The sequence below is a fragment of the Salvelinus alpinus genome, chromosome 22 (genome assembly GCF_045679555.1).
Source record: "Salvelinus alpinus chromosome 22, SLU_Salpinus.1, whole genome shotgun sequence".
In the NCBI taxonomy this organism is placed as follows: Eukaryota; Metazoa; Chordata; class Actinopteri; order Salmoniformes; family Salmonidae; genus Salvelinus; species Salvelinus alpinus.
In genome coordinates, this window is record NC_092107.1 from 34,673,929 (window position 1) to 34,689,478 (window position 15,550).

A 15,550-nucleotide genomic window follows, 5' to 3' on the forward strand; every position below is an offset into this window, starting at 1 on the left:
TAGATGAGATATGAGAGATGGAGCTACATGTCTTTGTTTGTGTGTCAGTACATTGGTACCACACTAGTTTCCAATGGCTGAACCATACAGATGGATTCATATTTTATACTGAATGTACTATAGTCTAGAAATGTATCAATAGTGTTATTTTTCTGCCCAGGGTAAAGCGAGGATTCAAAGACAGTGCTGTTTGTCTACAGACAAAAGCATCCGGCAGAGTGTGGAATGAGAGGTTGAACTGAGCTGTTCAAGGTCTCCACAGCAGCAGCAGCAAGCTAGAGCTCTCTTATCCCTGAGAAACGGCTGGCTGCCACGGTCGGTCAGACAGGCAGCATCACATGATCAACCGGATGGCTTCTGCTAGAGGGAACACGGCACAACAACACCCCACTGCTAGTGCCCTTCGTCTCTTTCTCTGTCTCTGTCTCTGACACGCTCAGTGCTACAGCCCAGCACCCTTAAAAGCTGTGGCGTGCCTCATGCCTAACAGAGCTTTTGTCTCTGCTTCAGTGAGGTAACGTGATGTGCTGGCCCTGGGGAGAGGAGGGGGAGATGAGGGGGAGGGGAGAGCCCCAGGACATGGTCAGGTAATGGGCGCTCTGCAGTCAGTCTGTCCCTCAGCCACAGAGCCACAGGTTCTAATGAGAAGAGCTGTTCCATGGAGGGGGACTCCAAATGAACTGCAGCGCTGCAGAGACAGGAGGGAGGCGGGAGGCCTGACAAGCTAAGAGCCCTCGCCGTGGTTCCTGAATGCCAAAACAGGCCCTCGGGGGGAAGGAGTCATTCAAATTGATGGCTGTGCATCAGAGACATGCACTTTTTATAGGGTAATACATCTCATCCCCTACCACCTCCCCTTCTGTTTCTCACAGCAACATTCCCCCACTCCCCCCCTTTCTTCCTCTCCCTCCCAACCCATCTCTTTATAAACCCCATTTTCCTTTATTTTTTCCCACATATAGCTCCTGCTTTCATCCCTCCTCCTTTCCTCCCTCGCTCTCAACATCTGTCAGCCTACAGTTTCCTGGCAGTTGACAAAGAAAGAGAGAAATGGAGAGGGAGGGCCGTGTTCTCTCCTATCGACTGCAGCTACAGTGCACCACGAAAGACCTTGTACATAGAAACATACTATACCACTGTCTCAGTACCAGACCTACAGCCCTACACACCCCTAATAACCCTCCACTATGCAACACAGAGCAGAGAGACCAGAGAGACCATTTGGAAGACAAGGTGTTGGCACTGGAAATGGCTGCCTCGTCCTTGTATTCATCACAGGAAGCTGCTCCGGGAGAGGATAATTAGAATGAGAATGATTTCTATTGGGAGTATTTGTTATATGTGTGTTGCGACTCTGGGGGGAAAAGGTCATACGTCTTCTGGAACGTCGACAAGTTACGTTTAATCCTAGTTGAGTTCGGGGATGTATTGCAGCCTTGGCCAAGATATGATTTTGAATTTGTACTATTTTCCTGTCAGACTTTCTGGCTGTTTGTTATGAAAGGTAGCGAACCTGAGCAACCGCCCAGGATGCCTGATGCACAACGAGCCATAAACAAGCCAGACCAGAGATATTAATCCCAATTCAACCACATAGATCAGATGTGTTCATGGTCTGCACGCCTACTGGTCAATTCAACCCCCACTAAAAGCCTGCACATCCAATTACACTTAAGGCATGTTGAAACATGAATTTCCATTGGATATGTTCCATTCATAGAGGCTTCTGTCACTTAGCTTCTGAGTCCTGTCATATCAAGGAATCTCCATAGCAACAGTGTTGGCCCAACCCGTTGGCTGCTGTGCTGTGCTCAACCCACTCTCTATAGAATCTGCTCTGGCTAAAATATTGATCAGCGCTGAGATAGTTATTACTAGCTCCTAATTACCATCTCGCTATTGGCAGGGTAGAAGGAATGAGCCTTTTATGAATTTCACATGAGCAGCCAAAGTCAAGCCATCCAAGTGTAGCAATCTGCAGCCTATTCATCTTCCATGAATCATTTATTCTGTGATCGATTAAGTGATTTGTTCAGTCAGGGCAATTTGGCAGCAGCCAATGAGGAGCTGGGAACAGACGCGACTCCATTTGCTATTGTCTAATTAATGCAATAAACATCCCAGGTAACAAATGAACACATTTCCCTGTGATACTGGGCGGGTCACTCTCACTCTGCAGGGGCAGATGGGGAAGCTGCAACATCTGGGCTTTGATGTCACCACAGTGACTAACGGACCAGGACCAGGGCTTTGATGTCACCACAGTGACTAACGGACCAGGACCAGGGCTTTGTGCTTGCTAGAGAAACACACCTAGCTCTAGACTTACTGCATCCTACACCTCTGGTGCTGTGTAGAAATGTTTCCCACACTGACTTAAGCTATGACAAATATAGAGTGCCACAGATACAGACCCCTCCGATTCAATCATCCGGGCTGAGAATCAGAACCACTTATGTGGAAAACTGAAGGAAAAACACGACAGCAGAAAATAGATGAGAGAAGACATGGCAAGTGGCGTTGTTAATTCTTTGAGTGCTTGCTGGCGGCTCTGGCAGAAATATGGGAGAGCATGCACATCGACACACTATACACACACAGCTTGCGTACACACACACACACACACACACACACACACACACACACACACACACACACACACACACACACACACACACACACACACACACACACACACACACACACACACACACACAGAAAAACAAACTCATATACATATACACACAGTAGACTAAATCCTGGAAAAACAAACTCTCACAGACACACAGACTCTGAATAAGTTTAGAATCTCAGACGAGTGTGTGAGCTCTGTGTGGATTTACCTATCTACCAGAGCAGTAGAGAGACAGAAGTCCGGACTCCTCTGGGGAGCCTCCTGAATCCCTACAAAGGCTGGTGTTATTGAGATAGGCCCCACTCTCTGCAACCACTCTCTCTCACACACACAGACACAGACACGCACGCACACACACACACGCACACGCACACACACACACACACACACACACACACACACACACACACACACACACACACACACACACACACACACACCCACACACTCACACTCACACACACACAGACACACACACAGAGAGAGCGAGCAGGCTGTGTGGGGTGCAGCAGGGGTACCTCCACACCTCTCCCCTGGGTAATTATTTTGACATTATTACATGTGCTCGGATCTCAGTCGCCTTGGCAAAGTGACAGGCAAATGTATCACTCCAGGGGGATTCTGGGTTATCTGTAGCCGGCAGGGGAAGATAAATGACAAAATAAAAGCTCTCTCTGCTTAAATTGTTTCTACTAATTCTGTGGGAGAGATTTATGAGTCTATCTATTGATGCGTGAACGGAGATGTGTTAGGAATGTATGTTTGCACACAGGTCTGTGTGCGACGTAAACACGCAGGTATTGGTTATCTATAGATCCATCAGTCACCTATCAGCGTTAGAGCAGGCTTGCTCAGTGCAGCACAACCATGAGCCATGGGTACTATAGTGAAGATGTGTAAAGTCCAGGACAGAGGTGAGCACAGCTTTAGATGCATGTTGTTGATAATAACACTGTTATGGTCTAATGCTATAGCATAATGTTATAGTCTAACGGTATAGTATAATGTTATAGTCTAATGTTATAGTCTAATGGTATAGTATAATGTTATAGCATAATGGTATAGTATAATGTTATAGCATAATGGTATAGTATAATGTTATAGTATAATGGTATAGTATAATGTTATAGTCTAATGTTATAGTCTAATGGTATAGTATAATGTTATAGCATAATGGTATAGTATAATGTTATAGCATAATGGTATAGTATAATGTTATAGCATAATGTTATAGCATAATGTTATAGCATAATGTTATAGTCTAATGTTATAGTCTAATGTTATAGCATAATGTTATAGCATAATGCTATAGCATAATGTTATAGTATAATGTTATAGTCTAATGGTATAGTATAATGTTATAGTCTAATGTTATAGTCTAATGTTATAGTCTAATGTTATAGTCTAATGTTATAGCATGATGTTGTAGTCTAATGTTATAGTATAATGTTATAGTATAATGTTATAGTCTAATGTTATAGTATAATGTTATAGTCTAATGTTATAGTCTAATGTTATAGTCTAATGTTATAGCATAATGTTGTAGTCTAATGTTATAGTATAATGTTATAGTCTAATGTTATAGTATAATGTTATAGTCTAATGTTATAGTCTAATGTTATAGTATAATGTTATAGTCTAATGTTATAGTCTAATGTTATAGCATAATGTTATAGTCTAATGTTATAGCATAATGTTATAGTCTAATGTTATAGCATTATGTTATAGTATAATGTTATAGTCTAATGTTATAGCATAATGTTATAGTCTAATGTTATAGCATAATGTTATAGTCTAATGTTATAGTCTAATGTTATAGTCTAATGTTATAGCATTATGTTCTAGTCTCATGTTATAGTCTAATGTTATAGCATTATGTTATAGTCTCATGTTATAGCATAATGTTACAGCATAATGTTTGACTGGGTTGCTGGGTTTTCACAGTCTGATGGAGGTGGTTTGAAAGCCCTTCAGAATAGAGGTGATGTGTATGTTGTGGGTTTTGATTGGCAGACTGATGGAGGTGGTTTGAAAGCCCTTCAGAATAGAGGTGATGTGTATGTTGTGGGTTTTGATTGGCAGACTGATGGAGGTGGTTTGAAAGCCCTTCAGAATAGAGGTGATGTGTATGTTGTGGGTTTTGATTGGCAGACTGATGGAGGTGGTTTGAAAGCCCTTCAGAATAGAGGTGATGTGTATGTTGTGGGTTTTGATTGGCAGACTGATGATAGGTGTGGAGTTGTTTGGCTCTGCGTGTGGAGAGAAGGGCTCTCTGTCCCTGATGGAACACTGACGGGAAGAACACTCACCTTCCATTGCTCATCAGACCCCCGTCAACACGCTGGAACGTCACTGGGGTCAGAGCGGAGGAGAGGACAGAGGGAGCGCCAAGACATAAAAGGAGAGAAAAGACAAAGCAATATGTTTGACTTTTCATATAATTTCAATGACATTGATGACCACATCAAGGCTGCATTGCCAACGCTAATAGCGGTTGATCAGAGAGGGTTCTGATGGTTTTAGCCCCCAACCATTATCAGGAATTATCCTTGTGAACGATCGCACCACGGCACCCAATGCTCATGTGTCCTTCCAGTGTCTTCTGTAGCTGGCTGGATATTGATGGCTTCCCTAAGGGATGCAGAGGCACCACAGTGTCCATTCTTATCATCGAAATTATAACAAGGATGCTGTGAATAAGGTAGCAGATTGCATTGCTTTGCATAAAGTGACACGTAATGTGTTTTTCTCAAAGACAAGATGCTTGATGAGAGCAGAAACTCATTTCATCTCTCATTTTTTGGTTTGAATTATTATCTGATTTGTGATTAAATCTCGGCCAAAATAAAAATGATTAGAAAAGGGAGAGGGCTCATTAATCAGGTAGAATTAGATGTGTGGGGGCTGGAAGGGAGTGAGTTACAGATCTCTCTAGCAGCAGGGTACACTGACTAGCATGACTCTCAGAAGCCATCTACAGATAATAAATAAGGGTCTTTGTCAGCAGCTAGTAAAACTGTTGCAGCTCAGCGTAAGAGAACGTTTCATCTCTGCTCAACACAGATGATGAACATACTACATCAGAAGACTGAGCCTGCAAAACGTCAATGGATCACAGGAAATTGAAAAAAAGAGAGAAAGAACCATAGAGTTTTGTAAATCACCCTGTGCGGATGACAGAGGAAATCACCGCTTGCGGATGACAGAGGAAATCACCGCTTGCGGATGACAGAGGAAATCACCGCTTGCGGATGACAGAGGAAATCACCGCTTGCGGATGACAGAGGAAATCACCGCTTGCGGATGACAGAGGAAATCACCGCTTGCGGATGACAGAGAAAATGACCGCTTGCGGATGACAGAGGGGGAGAAGGAAAAAAGAGAAACCTACTTGAGTGGAGAAGGAGCTGATAGTAATGTGGCTGATGTAATAATTTCCTGTGATCCATTGACGTTTTGCAGGCTCAGTCTTCTGATGTCTTATTGTCATCATCTGTGTTGAGCAGAGATGAAACGTTCTCTTACGCTGAGCTGCAACAGTTTTACTAGCTGCTGACAAAGACCCAAATGTTGTTTCCTAGATGGAGATTAAAGGGAGGAGGGCTGAACATTCCTTCACTCCTCTCCTCAGGTTTATTTTCCAACAAGCCAAGGCACGAGCCAAATAAAGTCTTCAGAGAATACAGGAAGAAAGAAGGAGAAGAGATGGGGTTTTCTTATTAGTGATAATCTTTACCACAATCATTCTGGGAACTGTACACTAGCATGTTGCAGTATATAAGTGAGAAACCAACCCCAACACAGTAATGAACTAAAACAAGAAAACTCCCTCAAAACCTTACTGTTATTTTGCTTCAATCATACCACACTAGCTTATTTACATACTTTGACAGTGGATCTCCAAAAGAAAATGGTTGACATTCCTTATTCACCATTACTCTATAGCTACTTCTCTTTATTCCACTAGCAAGAAACACATCTCTCTCTCCCTATCTCTCCTGTCTCACTCTCCTACAGTATTTCTCTCTCTTCTATCTCTCCTACAGTATATCTCTCTCTCTCCTATCTCTCCTACAATATCTCTCTCTCTCTCTCCTATCTCTCCTAAAGTATCTCTCTCTCCTATCTCTCCTACATTATCTCTCTCTCTCTCCTATCTCTCCTACAGTATCTCTCTCTTCTAAGGTATCTCTCTCTCTATCTCCCCTATCTCTCCTACAGTATCTCTCTCTCTCCTATCTCTCCTACAGTATCTCTCTCTCTCCTATAGTATCTCTCTCTCTCCCATAGTATCTCCCTCTCTCTTATCTCTCCTACAGTATCTCTCTCTCTCTCTCCCTCTCCTATCTTTCCTACAGTATCTCTCTCTCTCTCGCTCTATTTCCTAGGAGGAAGAAGAGGAGGGAGAAGGGAATAGGGAGGCTGATACTGTGCTCTGTGGTGGGGAGGCCTCTGATGTCCCTATCTTTGCTCAGACACATTTATTCTCCGCTGTGGAGGACTTTAATGTTAGCCAGCCTGACGTGGCTGTGCCCTGCTCCTTCCGCCAGATAAGGACTTTCTCCAATATGAATCGGGATGAATCCTCTTTAATAAGCATTAAGGGGTGAGGACATAATCAATGTATAAAATCCCGTCAAATCTTCTTCCCTGCTGGTCGCGTGCCTCGAAAACCCGTGATTTACTTCTCCTGTATGACAGCTTTACTGTAGGAGTCAGGGACAGACAGTAGGATACTGTGTGTGGGCATCACCTCATCTCCTAGCTCCTAGCTAACATCCTCAATGACACACTACCTCACTCATACACTCAGTGACATTAAAATACAACCACCAAAATATTCATATCTAAACCAGTCCTCTTTGTCCCCTTCAGTCCTTGACTCATTGTCCTCTCCCGGTGGACACCACCCTGATCCTCTAGCCTCAGTGCAGTGTGCTTAAAAAATACATACACACATACGCTATTCAGTTTCACTAGTACGTTTGAGTGGAACACTTATCTTCCAGCGGCCAGAGCACCAGGTGAGAATAGGGAGTGGGTGATTGTCTACAGGGAGATCGGGCAGAGGAGCAGGGGGTGTATCACTGAGAGAATGTGTTGCCTGGAGTGGCTAAGCTACAGCCAGGACCCCCAGCCAGCCTCCCTGCACTGGCCTTATCTCCGTCACACCGCTGGTACTGGACCAGTAGAGAAGAACCCCAGTCTGAGGGATTAATTTCATATGTAATGGACTCTGTTCTCCTCAATTCATCTATATCTCTCCAGGACAGTACACTGGGCAGACCGAGGCTTTTCTCTCCTGTATTTACAGTTTCTTCCATCGAGAGACAGCGGCTGATTGCTTGCTCAGCATTGGTGCCAGTCAGGTCCACTTTGGGAGAGCATGTACTCTAAATATTTTACAGTACAGGGGGCTAACATTGCTACACTTATCAATTTAACTGCAATTAACCAATTAGTCCATGGTGTATAGAGTAGCAGAGCCACTTAACGCTATGAAGAGGAATAAAGAAGACTACCAGAGTAGCCATTGAGGGTATTTTAGAAGGGCAACATCAGCACATACATAATCCCCAATCAACACCAACACCTGTAGAAAAAGAAGGACCCCTTCAAGACCAATGCATACCTCACAGGAACATCAATAGGAGAGTGAAGAGTCTTCAGGAGGAATACCCGCTACTATCAAAGAGGAGAGTGAAGAGTCTTCAGGAGGAATACCCACTACTATCAAAGAGGAGAGTGAAGAGTCTTCAGGAGGAATACCCACTACTATCAAAGAGGAGAGTGAAAAGTCTTCAGGAGGAATACCCACTACTATCAAAGAGGACAGTGAAGAGTCTTCAGAAGGAATACCCACTACTATCAAAGAGGAGAGTGAAGAGTCTTCAGGAGGAATACCCACTACTATCAAAGAGGAGAGTGAAGAGTCTTCAGGAGGAATACCCACTACTATCAAAGAGGAGAGTGAAGAGTCTTCAGGAGGAATACCCACTACTATCAAAGAGGAGAGTGAAGAGTCTTCAGGAGGAATATCCACTACTATCAAGGAATACCCACTACTATCAAAGAGGAGAGTGAAGAGTCTTCAGAAGGAATACCCACTACTATCAAAGAGGAGAGTGAAGAGTCTTCAGGAGGAATACCCACTACTATCAAAGATGAGAGTGAAGAGTCTTCAGGAGCAATACCCACTACTATCAAAGAGGAGAGTGAAGAGTCTTCGGGAGGAATACCCACTACTATCAAAGAGGAGAGTGAAGAGTCTTCAGGAGGAATACCCACTACTATCAAAGATGAGAGTGAAGAGTCTTCAGGAGCAATACCCACTACTATCAAAGAGGAGAGTGAAGAGTCTTCGGGAGGAATACCCACTACTATCAAAGATGAGAGTGAAGAGTATTAAGGAGGAATACCCACTACTATCAAAGAGGAGAGTGAAGAGTCTTCAGAAGGAATACCCACTACTATCAAAGAGGAGAGTGAAGAGTCTTCAGGAGGAATACCCACTACTATCAAAGAGGAGAGTGAAGAGTCTTCAGGAGCAATACCCACTATTATCAAAGAGGAGAGTGAAGAGTCTTCGGGAGGAATACCCACTACTATCAAAGAGGAGAGTGAAGAGTCTTCAGGAGGAATACCCACTACTATCAAAGATGAGAGTGAAGGGTCTTCAGGAGCAATACCCACTACTATCAAAGAGGAGAGTGAAGAGTCTTCGGGAGGAATACCCACTACTATCAAAGATGAGAGTGAAGAGTATTAAGGAGGAATACCCACTACTATCAAAGAGGAGAGTGAAGAGTCTTCGGGAGGAATACCCACTACTATCAAAGAGGAGAGTGAAGAGTCTTCAGGAGGAATACCCACTACTATCAAAGAGGAGAGTGAAGAGTCTTCAGGAGGAATACCCACTACTATCAAAGAGGAGAGTGAAGAGTCTTCAGGAGGAATACCCACTACTATCAAAGAGGAGAGTGAAGAGTCTTCAGGAGGAATACCCACTACTATCAAAGAGGAGAGTGAAGAGTCTTCAGGAGGAATACCCACTACTATCAAGGAATACCCACTACTATCAAAGAGGAGAGTGAAGAGTCTTCAGGAGGAATACCCACTACTATCAAAGAGGAGAGTGAAGAGTCTTCGGGAGGAATACCCACTACTATCAAAGAAGAGAGTGAAGAGTCTTCAGGAGGAATACCCACTACTATCAAAGAGGAGAGTGAAGAGTCTTCAGGAGCAATACCCACTACTATCAAAGAGGAGAGTGAAGAGTATTAAGGAGGAATACCCACTACTATCAAAGAGGAGAGTGGAGTCTTCAGGAGGAATACCCACTACTATCAAAGAGGAGAGTGAAGAGTCTTCGGGAGGAATACCCACTACTATCAAAGAGGAGAGTGAAGAGTCTTCAGGAGGAATACCCACTACTATCAAAGAGGAGAGTGAAGGGTCTTTGGAGGAATACCCACTACTATCAAAGAGGGGAGTACATAGTCTTTGGAGGAATACCCACTACCATCAACGAGGGGAGTACATAGTCTTTGGAGGAATACCCACTACTATCAAAGAGGGGAGTACATAGTCTTTGGAGGAATACCCACTACCATCAACGAGGGGAGTACATAGTCTTTGGAGGAATACCCACTACTATCAAAGAGGGGAGTCCCAACAGGAATTCCAGACAGAGAGAGGATGGAGGTTCAGTGAAACACCAATGGTCACAACAGCCAAACACAGCAGCACAGTACGGTATGACAACCAGGCTGATGACTGAGCAGGGATGGGACAGCGGTTTGCAGTGCTCAGGCCCTGCCCTATTACAAATCCAGAGTGTTTTCAAAGGATGAATGTAAGCTATTTCAGGCGATCTCTTCCAGCGGGAAGAAAAAGTGTGAAATATGAGTTTTTGCCACCTCATGCTGGGGTTTGGATTTATATTGGGCAAGACCTGGAATCTGTCAAACATATATAATGTAGGCAGGAGAGGAGGGACCTGTGGCAGGAGGTGGGGGGGGGGGGGGGGGTGGACGGACAAATGAACAGTACCTGCAGGGGTGAAGGTGAAGGACTGAACTGTAAAACAAGAAGACAGAGAAGTCGTGTGTTAAAAGCCTACAGAGGTGCTGTAAGCGTTGCTTTGCACACTGGGGCTGGGGGCCAGGGAGGCGAAAGTGGGGCAGAGGAGAAGAGCCAACCCCATGACCCAGTGTGCATGGCGGCAGCCAGGAAAGCAGCTCAGAGTCCACAGAGATGTAGAGACAACAGAAACAAATCAAAGAAAACACAACATACACGAAATGTAGCAAACAGAAATGAAGGACAGGTTACAGCCATTTGACTGACTGTATCAAGATTAAAAGTCACTAAGACGTTGAATAAATATCAAAAAAGAGATGTGCAAGAAGAAAAAAGCCAAACTATTGAGAGAGATAACAATTTTCTTGTACAAAAGACATTGTTGAATAACATTACATGCATTACTAAAATTCTGTCTATCTCCAACTCTCTAATTAAATAGTCTGGCAGTGGAAGGCTGTATTGACTATCTCTTACACTACTATCAAGGATGGCTGTATTGACTATCTCCTACACTGTCATTAAATAGTCTGGCAGTGGAAGACTGTCCATGGTGGATGGCTGTATTGACTATCTCCTACACTGTCATTAAATAGTCTGGCAGTGGAAGACTGTCCATGGTGGCTGGCTGTATTGACTGAGGTCGAGCACCCACACTGAAATGTCAGGGTCGGTGTAGGAGGATGGATGGACTGGCTCCAGCTCCAGCATGGCTCAGTCCTGAGTGACCGGCCAGACCAGCAGAGAATCAGTTGTACCAGCAACCCAACCCACGCAACCCCTGCCACCCTAGGATAGTATCAACACCGTGGGAGGACGTGTCAAACATTACAACCATCACAACATGATTCACACCAACACTCTGCTTTGACAGTAGAGATATAGAAATGTCCCTTCACAATAGGGTTAATAAAGAAGTCATTAAAACACAGTTTAGTGATGCCTTTGAGGAAGTTTGTTGAGTGCTCTGTATTGGTGGCAGGAAGCAAACTCCCAGAGGTAGAGTGTATGTAACTACAGTACGGTTTGTATGTGGTGTGCAGAATAGGAACCTGTGTGTACTCTCCAGCCTGCTGGTCTAACCTGCGTAGTCGCTGTGTGTACTCTCCAGCCTGCTGATCTAACCTGCATAGTTGCTGTGTGTACTCTCTAGCCTGCTGGTCTACCCTGCATAGTTGCTGTGTGTACTCTTCAGCCTGCTGGTCTAACCTGCATAGTCGCTGTGTGTACTCTCCAGCCTGCTGGTCTAACCTGCGTAGTCGCTGTGTGTACTCTCCAGCCTGCTGGTCTAACCTGCGTAGTCGCTGTGTGTACTCTCCAGCCTGCTGGTCTAACCTGCGTAGTCGCTGTGTGTACTCTCCAGCCTGCTGGTCTAACCTGCGTAGTCGCTGTGTGTACTCTTCAGCCTGCTGGTCTAACCTGCGTAGTCGCTGTGTGTACTCTCCAGCCTGCTGGTCTAACCTGCGTAGTCACTGTGTGTACTCTCCAGCCTGCTGGTCTAACCTGCGAAGTCGCTGTGTGTACTCTCCAGCCTGCTGGTCTAACCTGCGTAGTCGCTGTGTGTACTCTCCAGCCTGCTGGTCTAACCTGCGTAGTCGCTGTGTGTACTCTCCAGCCTACTGGTCTAACCTGCGTAGTCGCTGTGTGTACTCTCCAGCCTCACGGTCTAACCTGCGTAGTCACTGTGTGTACTCTCCAGCCTGCTGGTCTAACCTGCGTAGTCGCTGTGTGTACTCTCCAGCCTGCTGGTCTAACCTGCGTAGTCGCTGTGTGTACTCTCCGGCCTGCTGGTCTAACCTGCGTAGTCGCTGTGTGTACTCTTCAGCCTGCTGGTCTAACCTGCGTAGTCGCTGTGTGTACTCTCCAGCCTCACGGTCTAACCTGCGTAGTCGCTGTGTGTACTCTTCAGCCTGCTGGTCTAACCTGCGAAGTCGCTGTGTGTACTCTCCAGCCTGCTGGTCTAACCTGCGTAGTCGCTGTGTGTACTCTCCAGCCTGCTGGTCTAACCTGCGTAGTCGCTGTGTGTACTCTCCAGCCTGCTGGTCTAACCTGCGTAGTCGCTGTGTGTACTCTCCAGCCTGCTGGTCTAACCTGCGTAGTCGCTGTGTGTACTCTCCAGCCTGCTGGTCTAACCTGCGTAGTCGCTGTGTGTACTCTTCAGCCTGCTGGTCTAACCTGCGTAGTCGCTGTGTGTACTCTCCAGCCTCACGGTCTAACCTGCGTAGTCGCTGTGTGTACTCTTCAGCCTGCTGGTCTAACCTGCGTAGTCGCTGTGTGTACTCTCCAGCCTCACGGTCTAACCTGCGTAGTCGCTGTGTGTACTCTCCAGCCTGCTGGTCTAACCTGCGTAGTTGCTGAGCCCCTTCCTCTTCTTCCTCCTCCAGTACAGCCAGATACTGAAGCCCATGAGGATAACCCAGCAGGCCCCTCCGATCCCCGCTATGAACGCTGGCTGCTTCACCACGTCTGTGATCTGCTCCGTGATGCTGTTGTTCCTGTTCCCACTTATGATCACGTCACGGAAGTCCTTACCTGGGGCGGGAGGGACAGGGGGGACAGGGGGACAGGAGGGACAGGGGGGACAGTGTGAGGGTGTGTATGCCAGGTTGTTTGTTGAAGCAGTGAAAAAGGATTTAGCATTATAATAAACCATTTTGTTATTACAATTGCTAGCCGGCTGGGGACAATAGCAGCACCATAATAGTCCCCACATATTCACTAAGAGCTCAATTCTTCCTCAAGATATTCCTTCAACCTCCATGGGAGATGTACAGGAAAATGTGAATTTCATGCACAGACCTGTAGTTAGGATTGAGTTCCAGGTGTAGATATGGTAAGATACAGAGGCAACACCAGCCTCTCGTCAATAACAGCTAACATATTGACTGAGAGAGTAGAACATGGCTGTGGTGGGTGTGCTGTGAACGTGCAGACAGAGAGAGAGGGGAGGGAGGCTAAATCCTACAAGCTGATGGCAACCCCTCAGGTGATCCTGCTGTTTGCTTAGCTCAGACTCTAATTCACTTCAATAAAATAGACCATGTGAGATGAGAGGCACACCCTGCTACGTATCGATCTACCAATCGAAGCTCACTCTGACTTGTCTGCCTGACACTAAAAGAGTTGGTTCTCAGAAGAGCACACATGACAATATATCTGCAATCTTTGGCTTGGAGAACTGTGAGAGGGATTATAGGAGTGACATTGGGGAAAAAAACACTATACTACAGGCCAAGCCATCGGTTATTGGTCATTTCAGTCCCTGGTCCATATAAATTACACAGACCTACACCACAGCTGGCTACACATAACAATAACAGAGCTACACCACAGCCTGGCTACACATAACAATAACAGACCTACACCACAGCCTGGCTACACATAACAATAACAGACATACACCACAGCCTGGCTACACATAACAATAACAGACCTACACCACAGCCTGGCTACACATAACAATAACAGACCTACACCACAGCCTGGCTACACATAACAATAACATACCTACACCACAGCCTGGCTACATATAACAATAACAGACCTACACCACAGCCTGGCTACACATAACAATAACAGACCTACACCACAGCCTGGCTACACATAACAATAACAGACCTACACCACAGCCTGGCTACACATAACAATAACAGACCTACACCACAGCCTGGCTACACATAACAATAACAGACGTATGATTTAAATACAATCAGTCTGACTGATCACTCATGTCACATGCTCTCTAATTGTAAATACTTTTGCCACAATCAGTGATAATATTGATAATTTAAATAAGCATTCTTTATTCCCTGTCTGGTGGCCATGTTAATTGGAGGGATGTTTTTTCCAATAAAAAAAGCGATATCCTTCAAAAACTAAATGGACTTTTCTGTAATTATGGATGAGTAGTCAATGAGACACTTTTACATTCCTCAATCATTTGTGTGATAATGTGTTTGGAGGATATATTGGCACAGGTGTTGTTAGGCTCCAAACACCGGCTTCGAGGGCATTATCACTTTTATATAACGGTTTGCCAACATATTCAAATAATGATTGACATATTTTCATTAAACATTTTATTTTGATACATTTATTCATACTATTTCATCGTTCCATAAGAAATAGTCCCGACACAAATCTAGGGTTGCTAACCAAGTTGGCTGGTTGTTCGTTCTATCGGTTTGGTTGCCAGAGACGCGACCCAGTCGTTAAGTATTTTTGTTCTGTATCTACAGTATGGACGTGACCCAGTCGTTAAGTATTTTTGTTCTGTATCTACAGTATGGACGTGACCCAGTCGTTAAGTATTTTTGTTCTGTATCTACATTATGGACGTGACCCAGTCGGTCGTTCTAAATGTTCTATTGCCATACTGGATGACAATGTTCTAGCGAGCCAACTACAGCAACGTTCTAGCTAGCCTACTAGGGCTAACTTACAGTCACGTCAAACAGTGCAGCCAGAATAACAAGTAGCTGCATTTGTTTAAGCTATTTTCTAGTGACAGTTATTTGGATACATCCATAACAATGTGCTATTGATGAGTGATTTCACCTGGCATAGAAAATGTGATCTCTCCTCAGGACACTGTTGTTCAGAGGAGCTAGTCAACAACACAGCTAACAACACAGCGAACACAATCACTTCAAACTGAAGCTGGAAAGACTGCAAACTAACTGCACTTCATTTGACCTGTTTTCTATTGACATTTATTTGTATATATCCATACAAATGATGCTGATTCATGATTTAGACTGAAAAAAGCTACCTGTCTGTCTGTCTCGTCCCGACTCTTGACATATTCATTTCTGTGACAGCTGGAGATCAAAT

At 44.8% G+C, this 15,550-nt stretch overlaps 1 protein-coding gene across 16 annotated transcripts in view; it reads right to left on the reverse strand.

Moving 5' to 3' along the window:
- LOC139549459 (roundabout homolog 2-like) overlaps window positions 1-15,550 on the reverse strand; it is a 648,939-nt gene that overhangs the window by 57,333 nt on the left and 576,056 nt on the right. For 10 of the 16 annotated variants that reach the window (XM_071359993.1, XM_071359991.1, XM_071359986.1 and 7 more), the window contains exons 17-19: window positions 13,061-13,249; window positions 10,688-10,714; window positions 4,945-4,987 (exon numbers count right to left, since the gene is read on the reverse strand). In XM_071359993.1, coding sequence (XP_071216094.1) covers window positions 4,945-4,987; window positions 10,688-10,714; window positions 13,061-13,249 — 259 coding nt within the window. The remainder of the gene's footprint in view (window positions 1-4,944; window positions 4,988-10,687; window positions 10,715-13,060; window positions 13,250-15,550) is intronic. The other 6 variants (XM_071359998.1, XM_071360000.1, XM_071359999.1 and 3 more) reach the window with 1 other exon arrangement.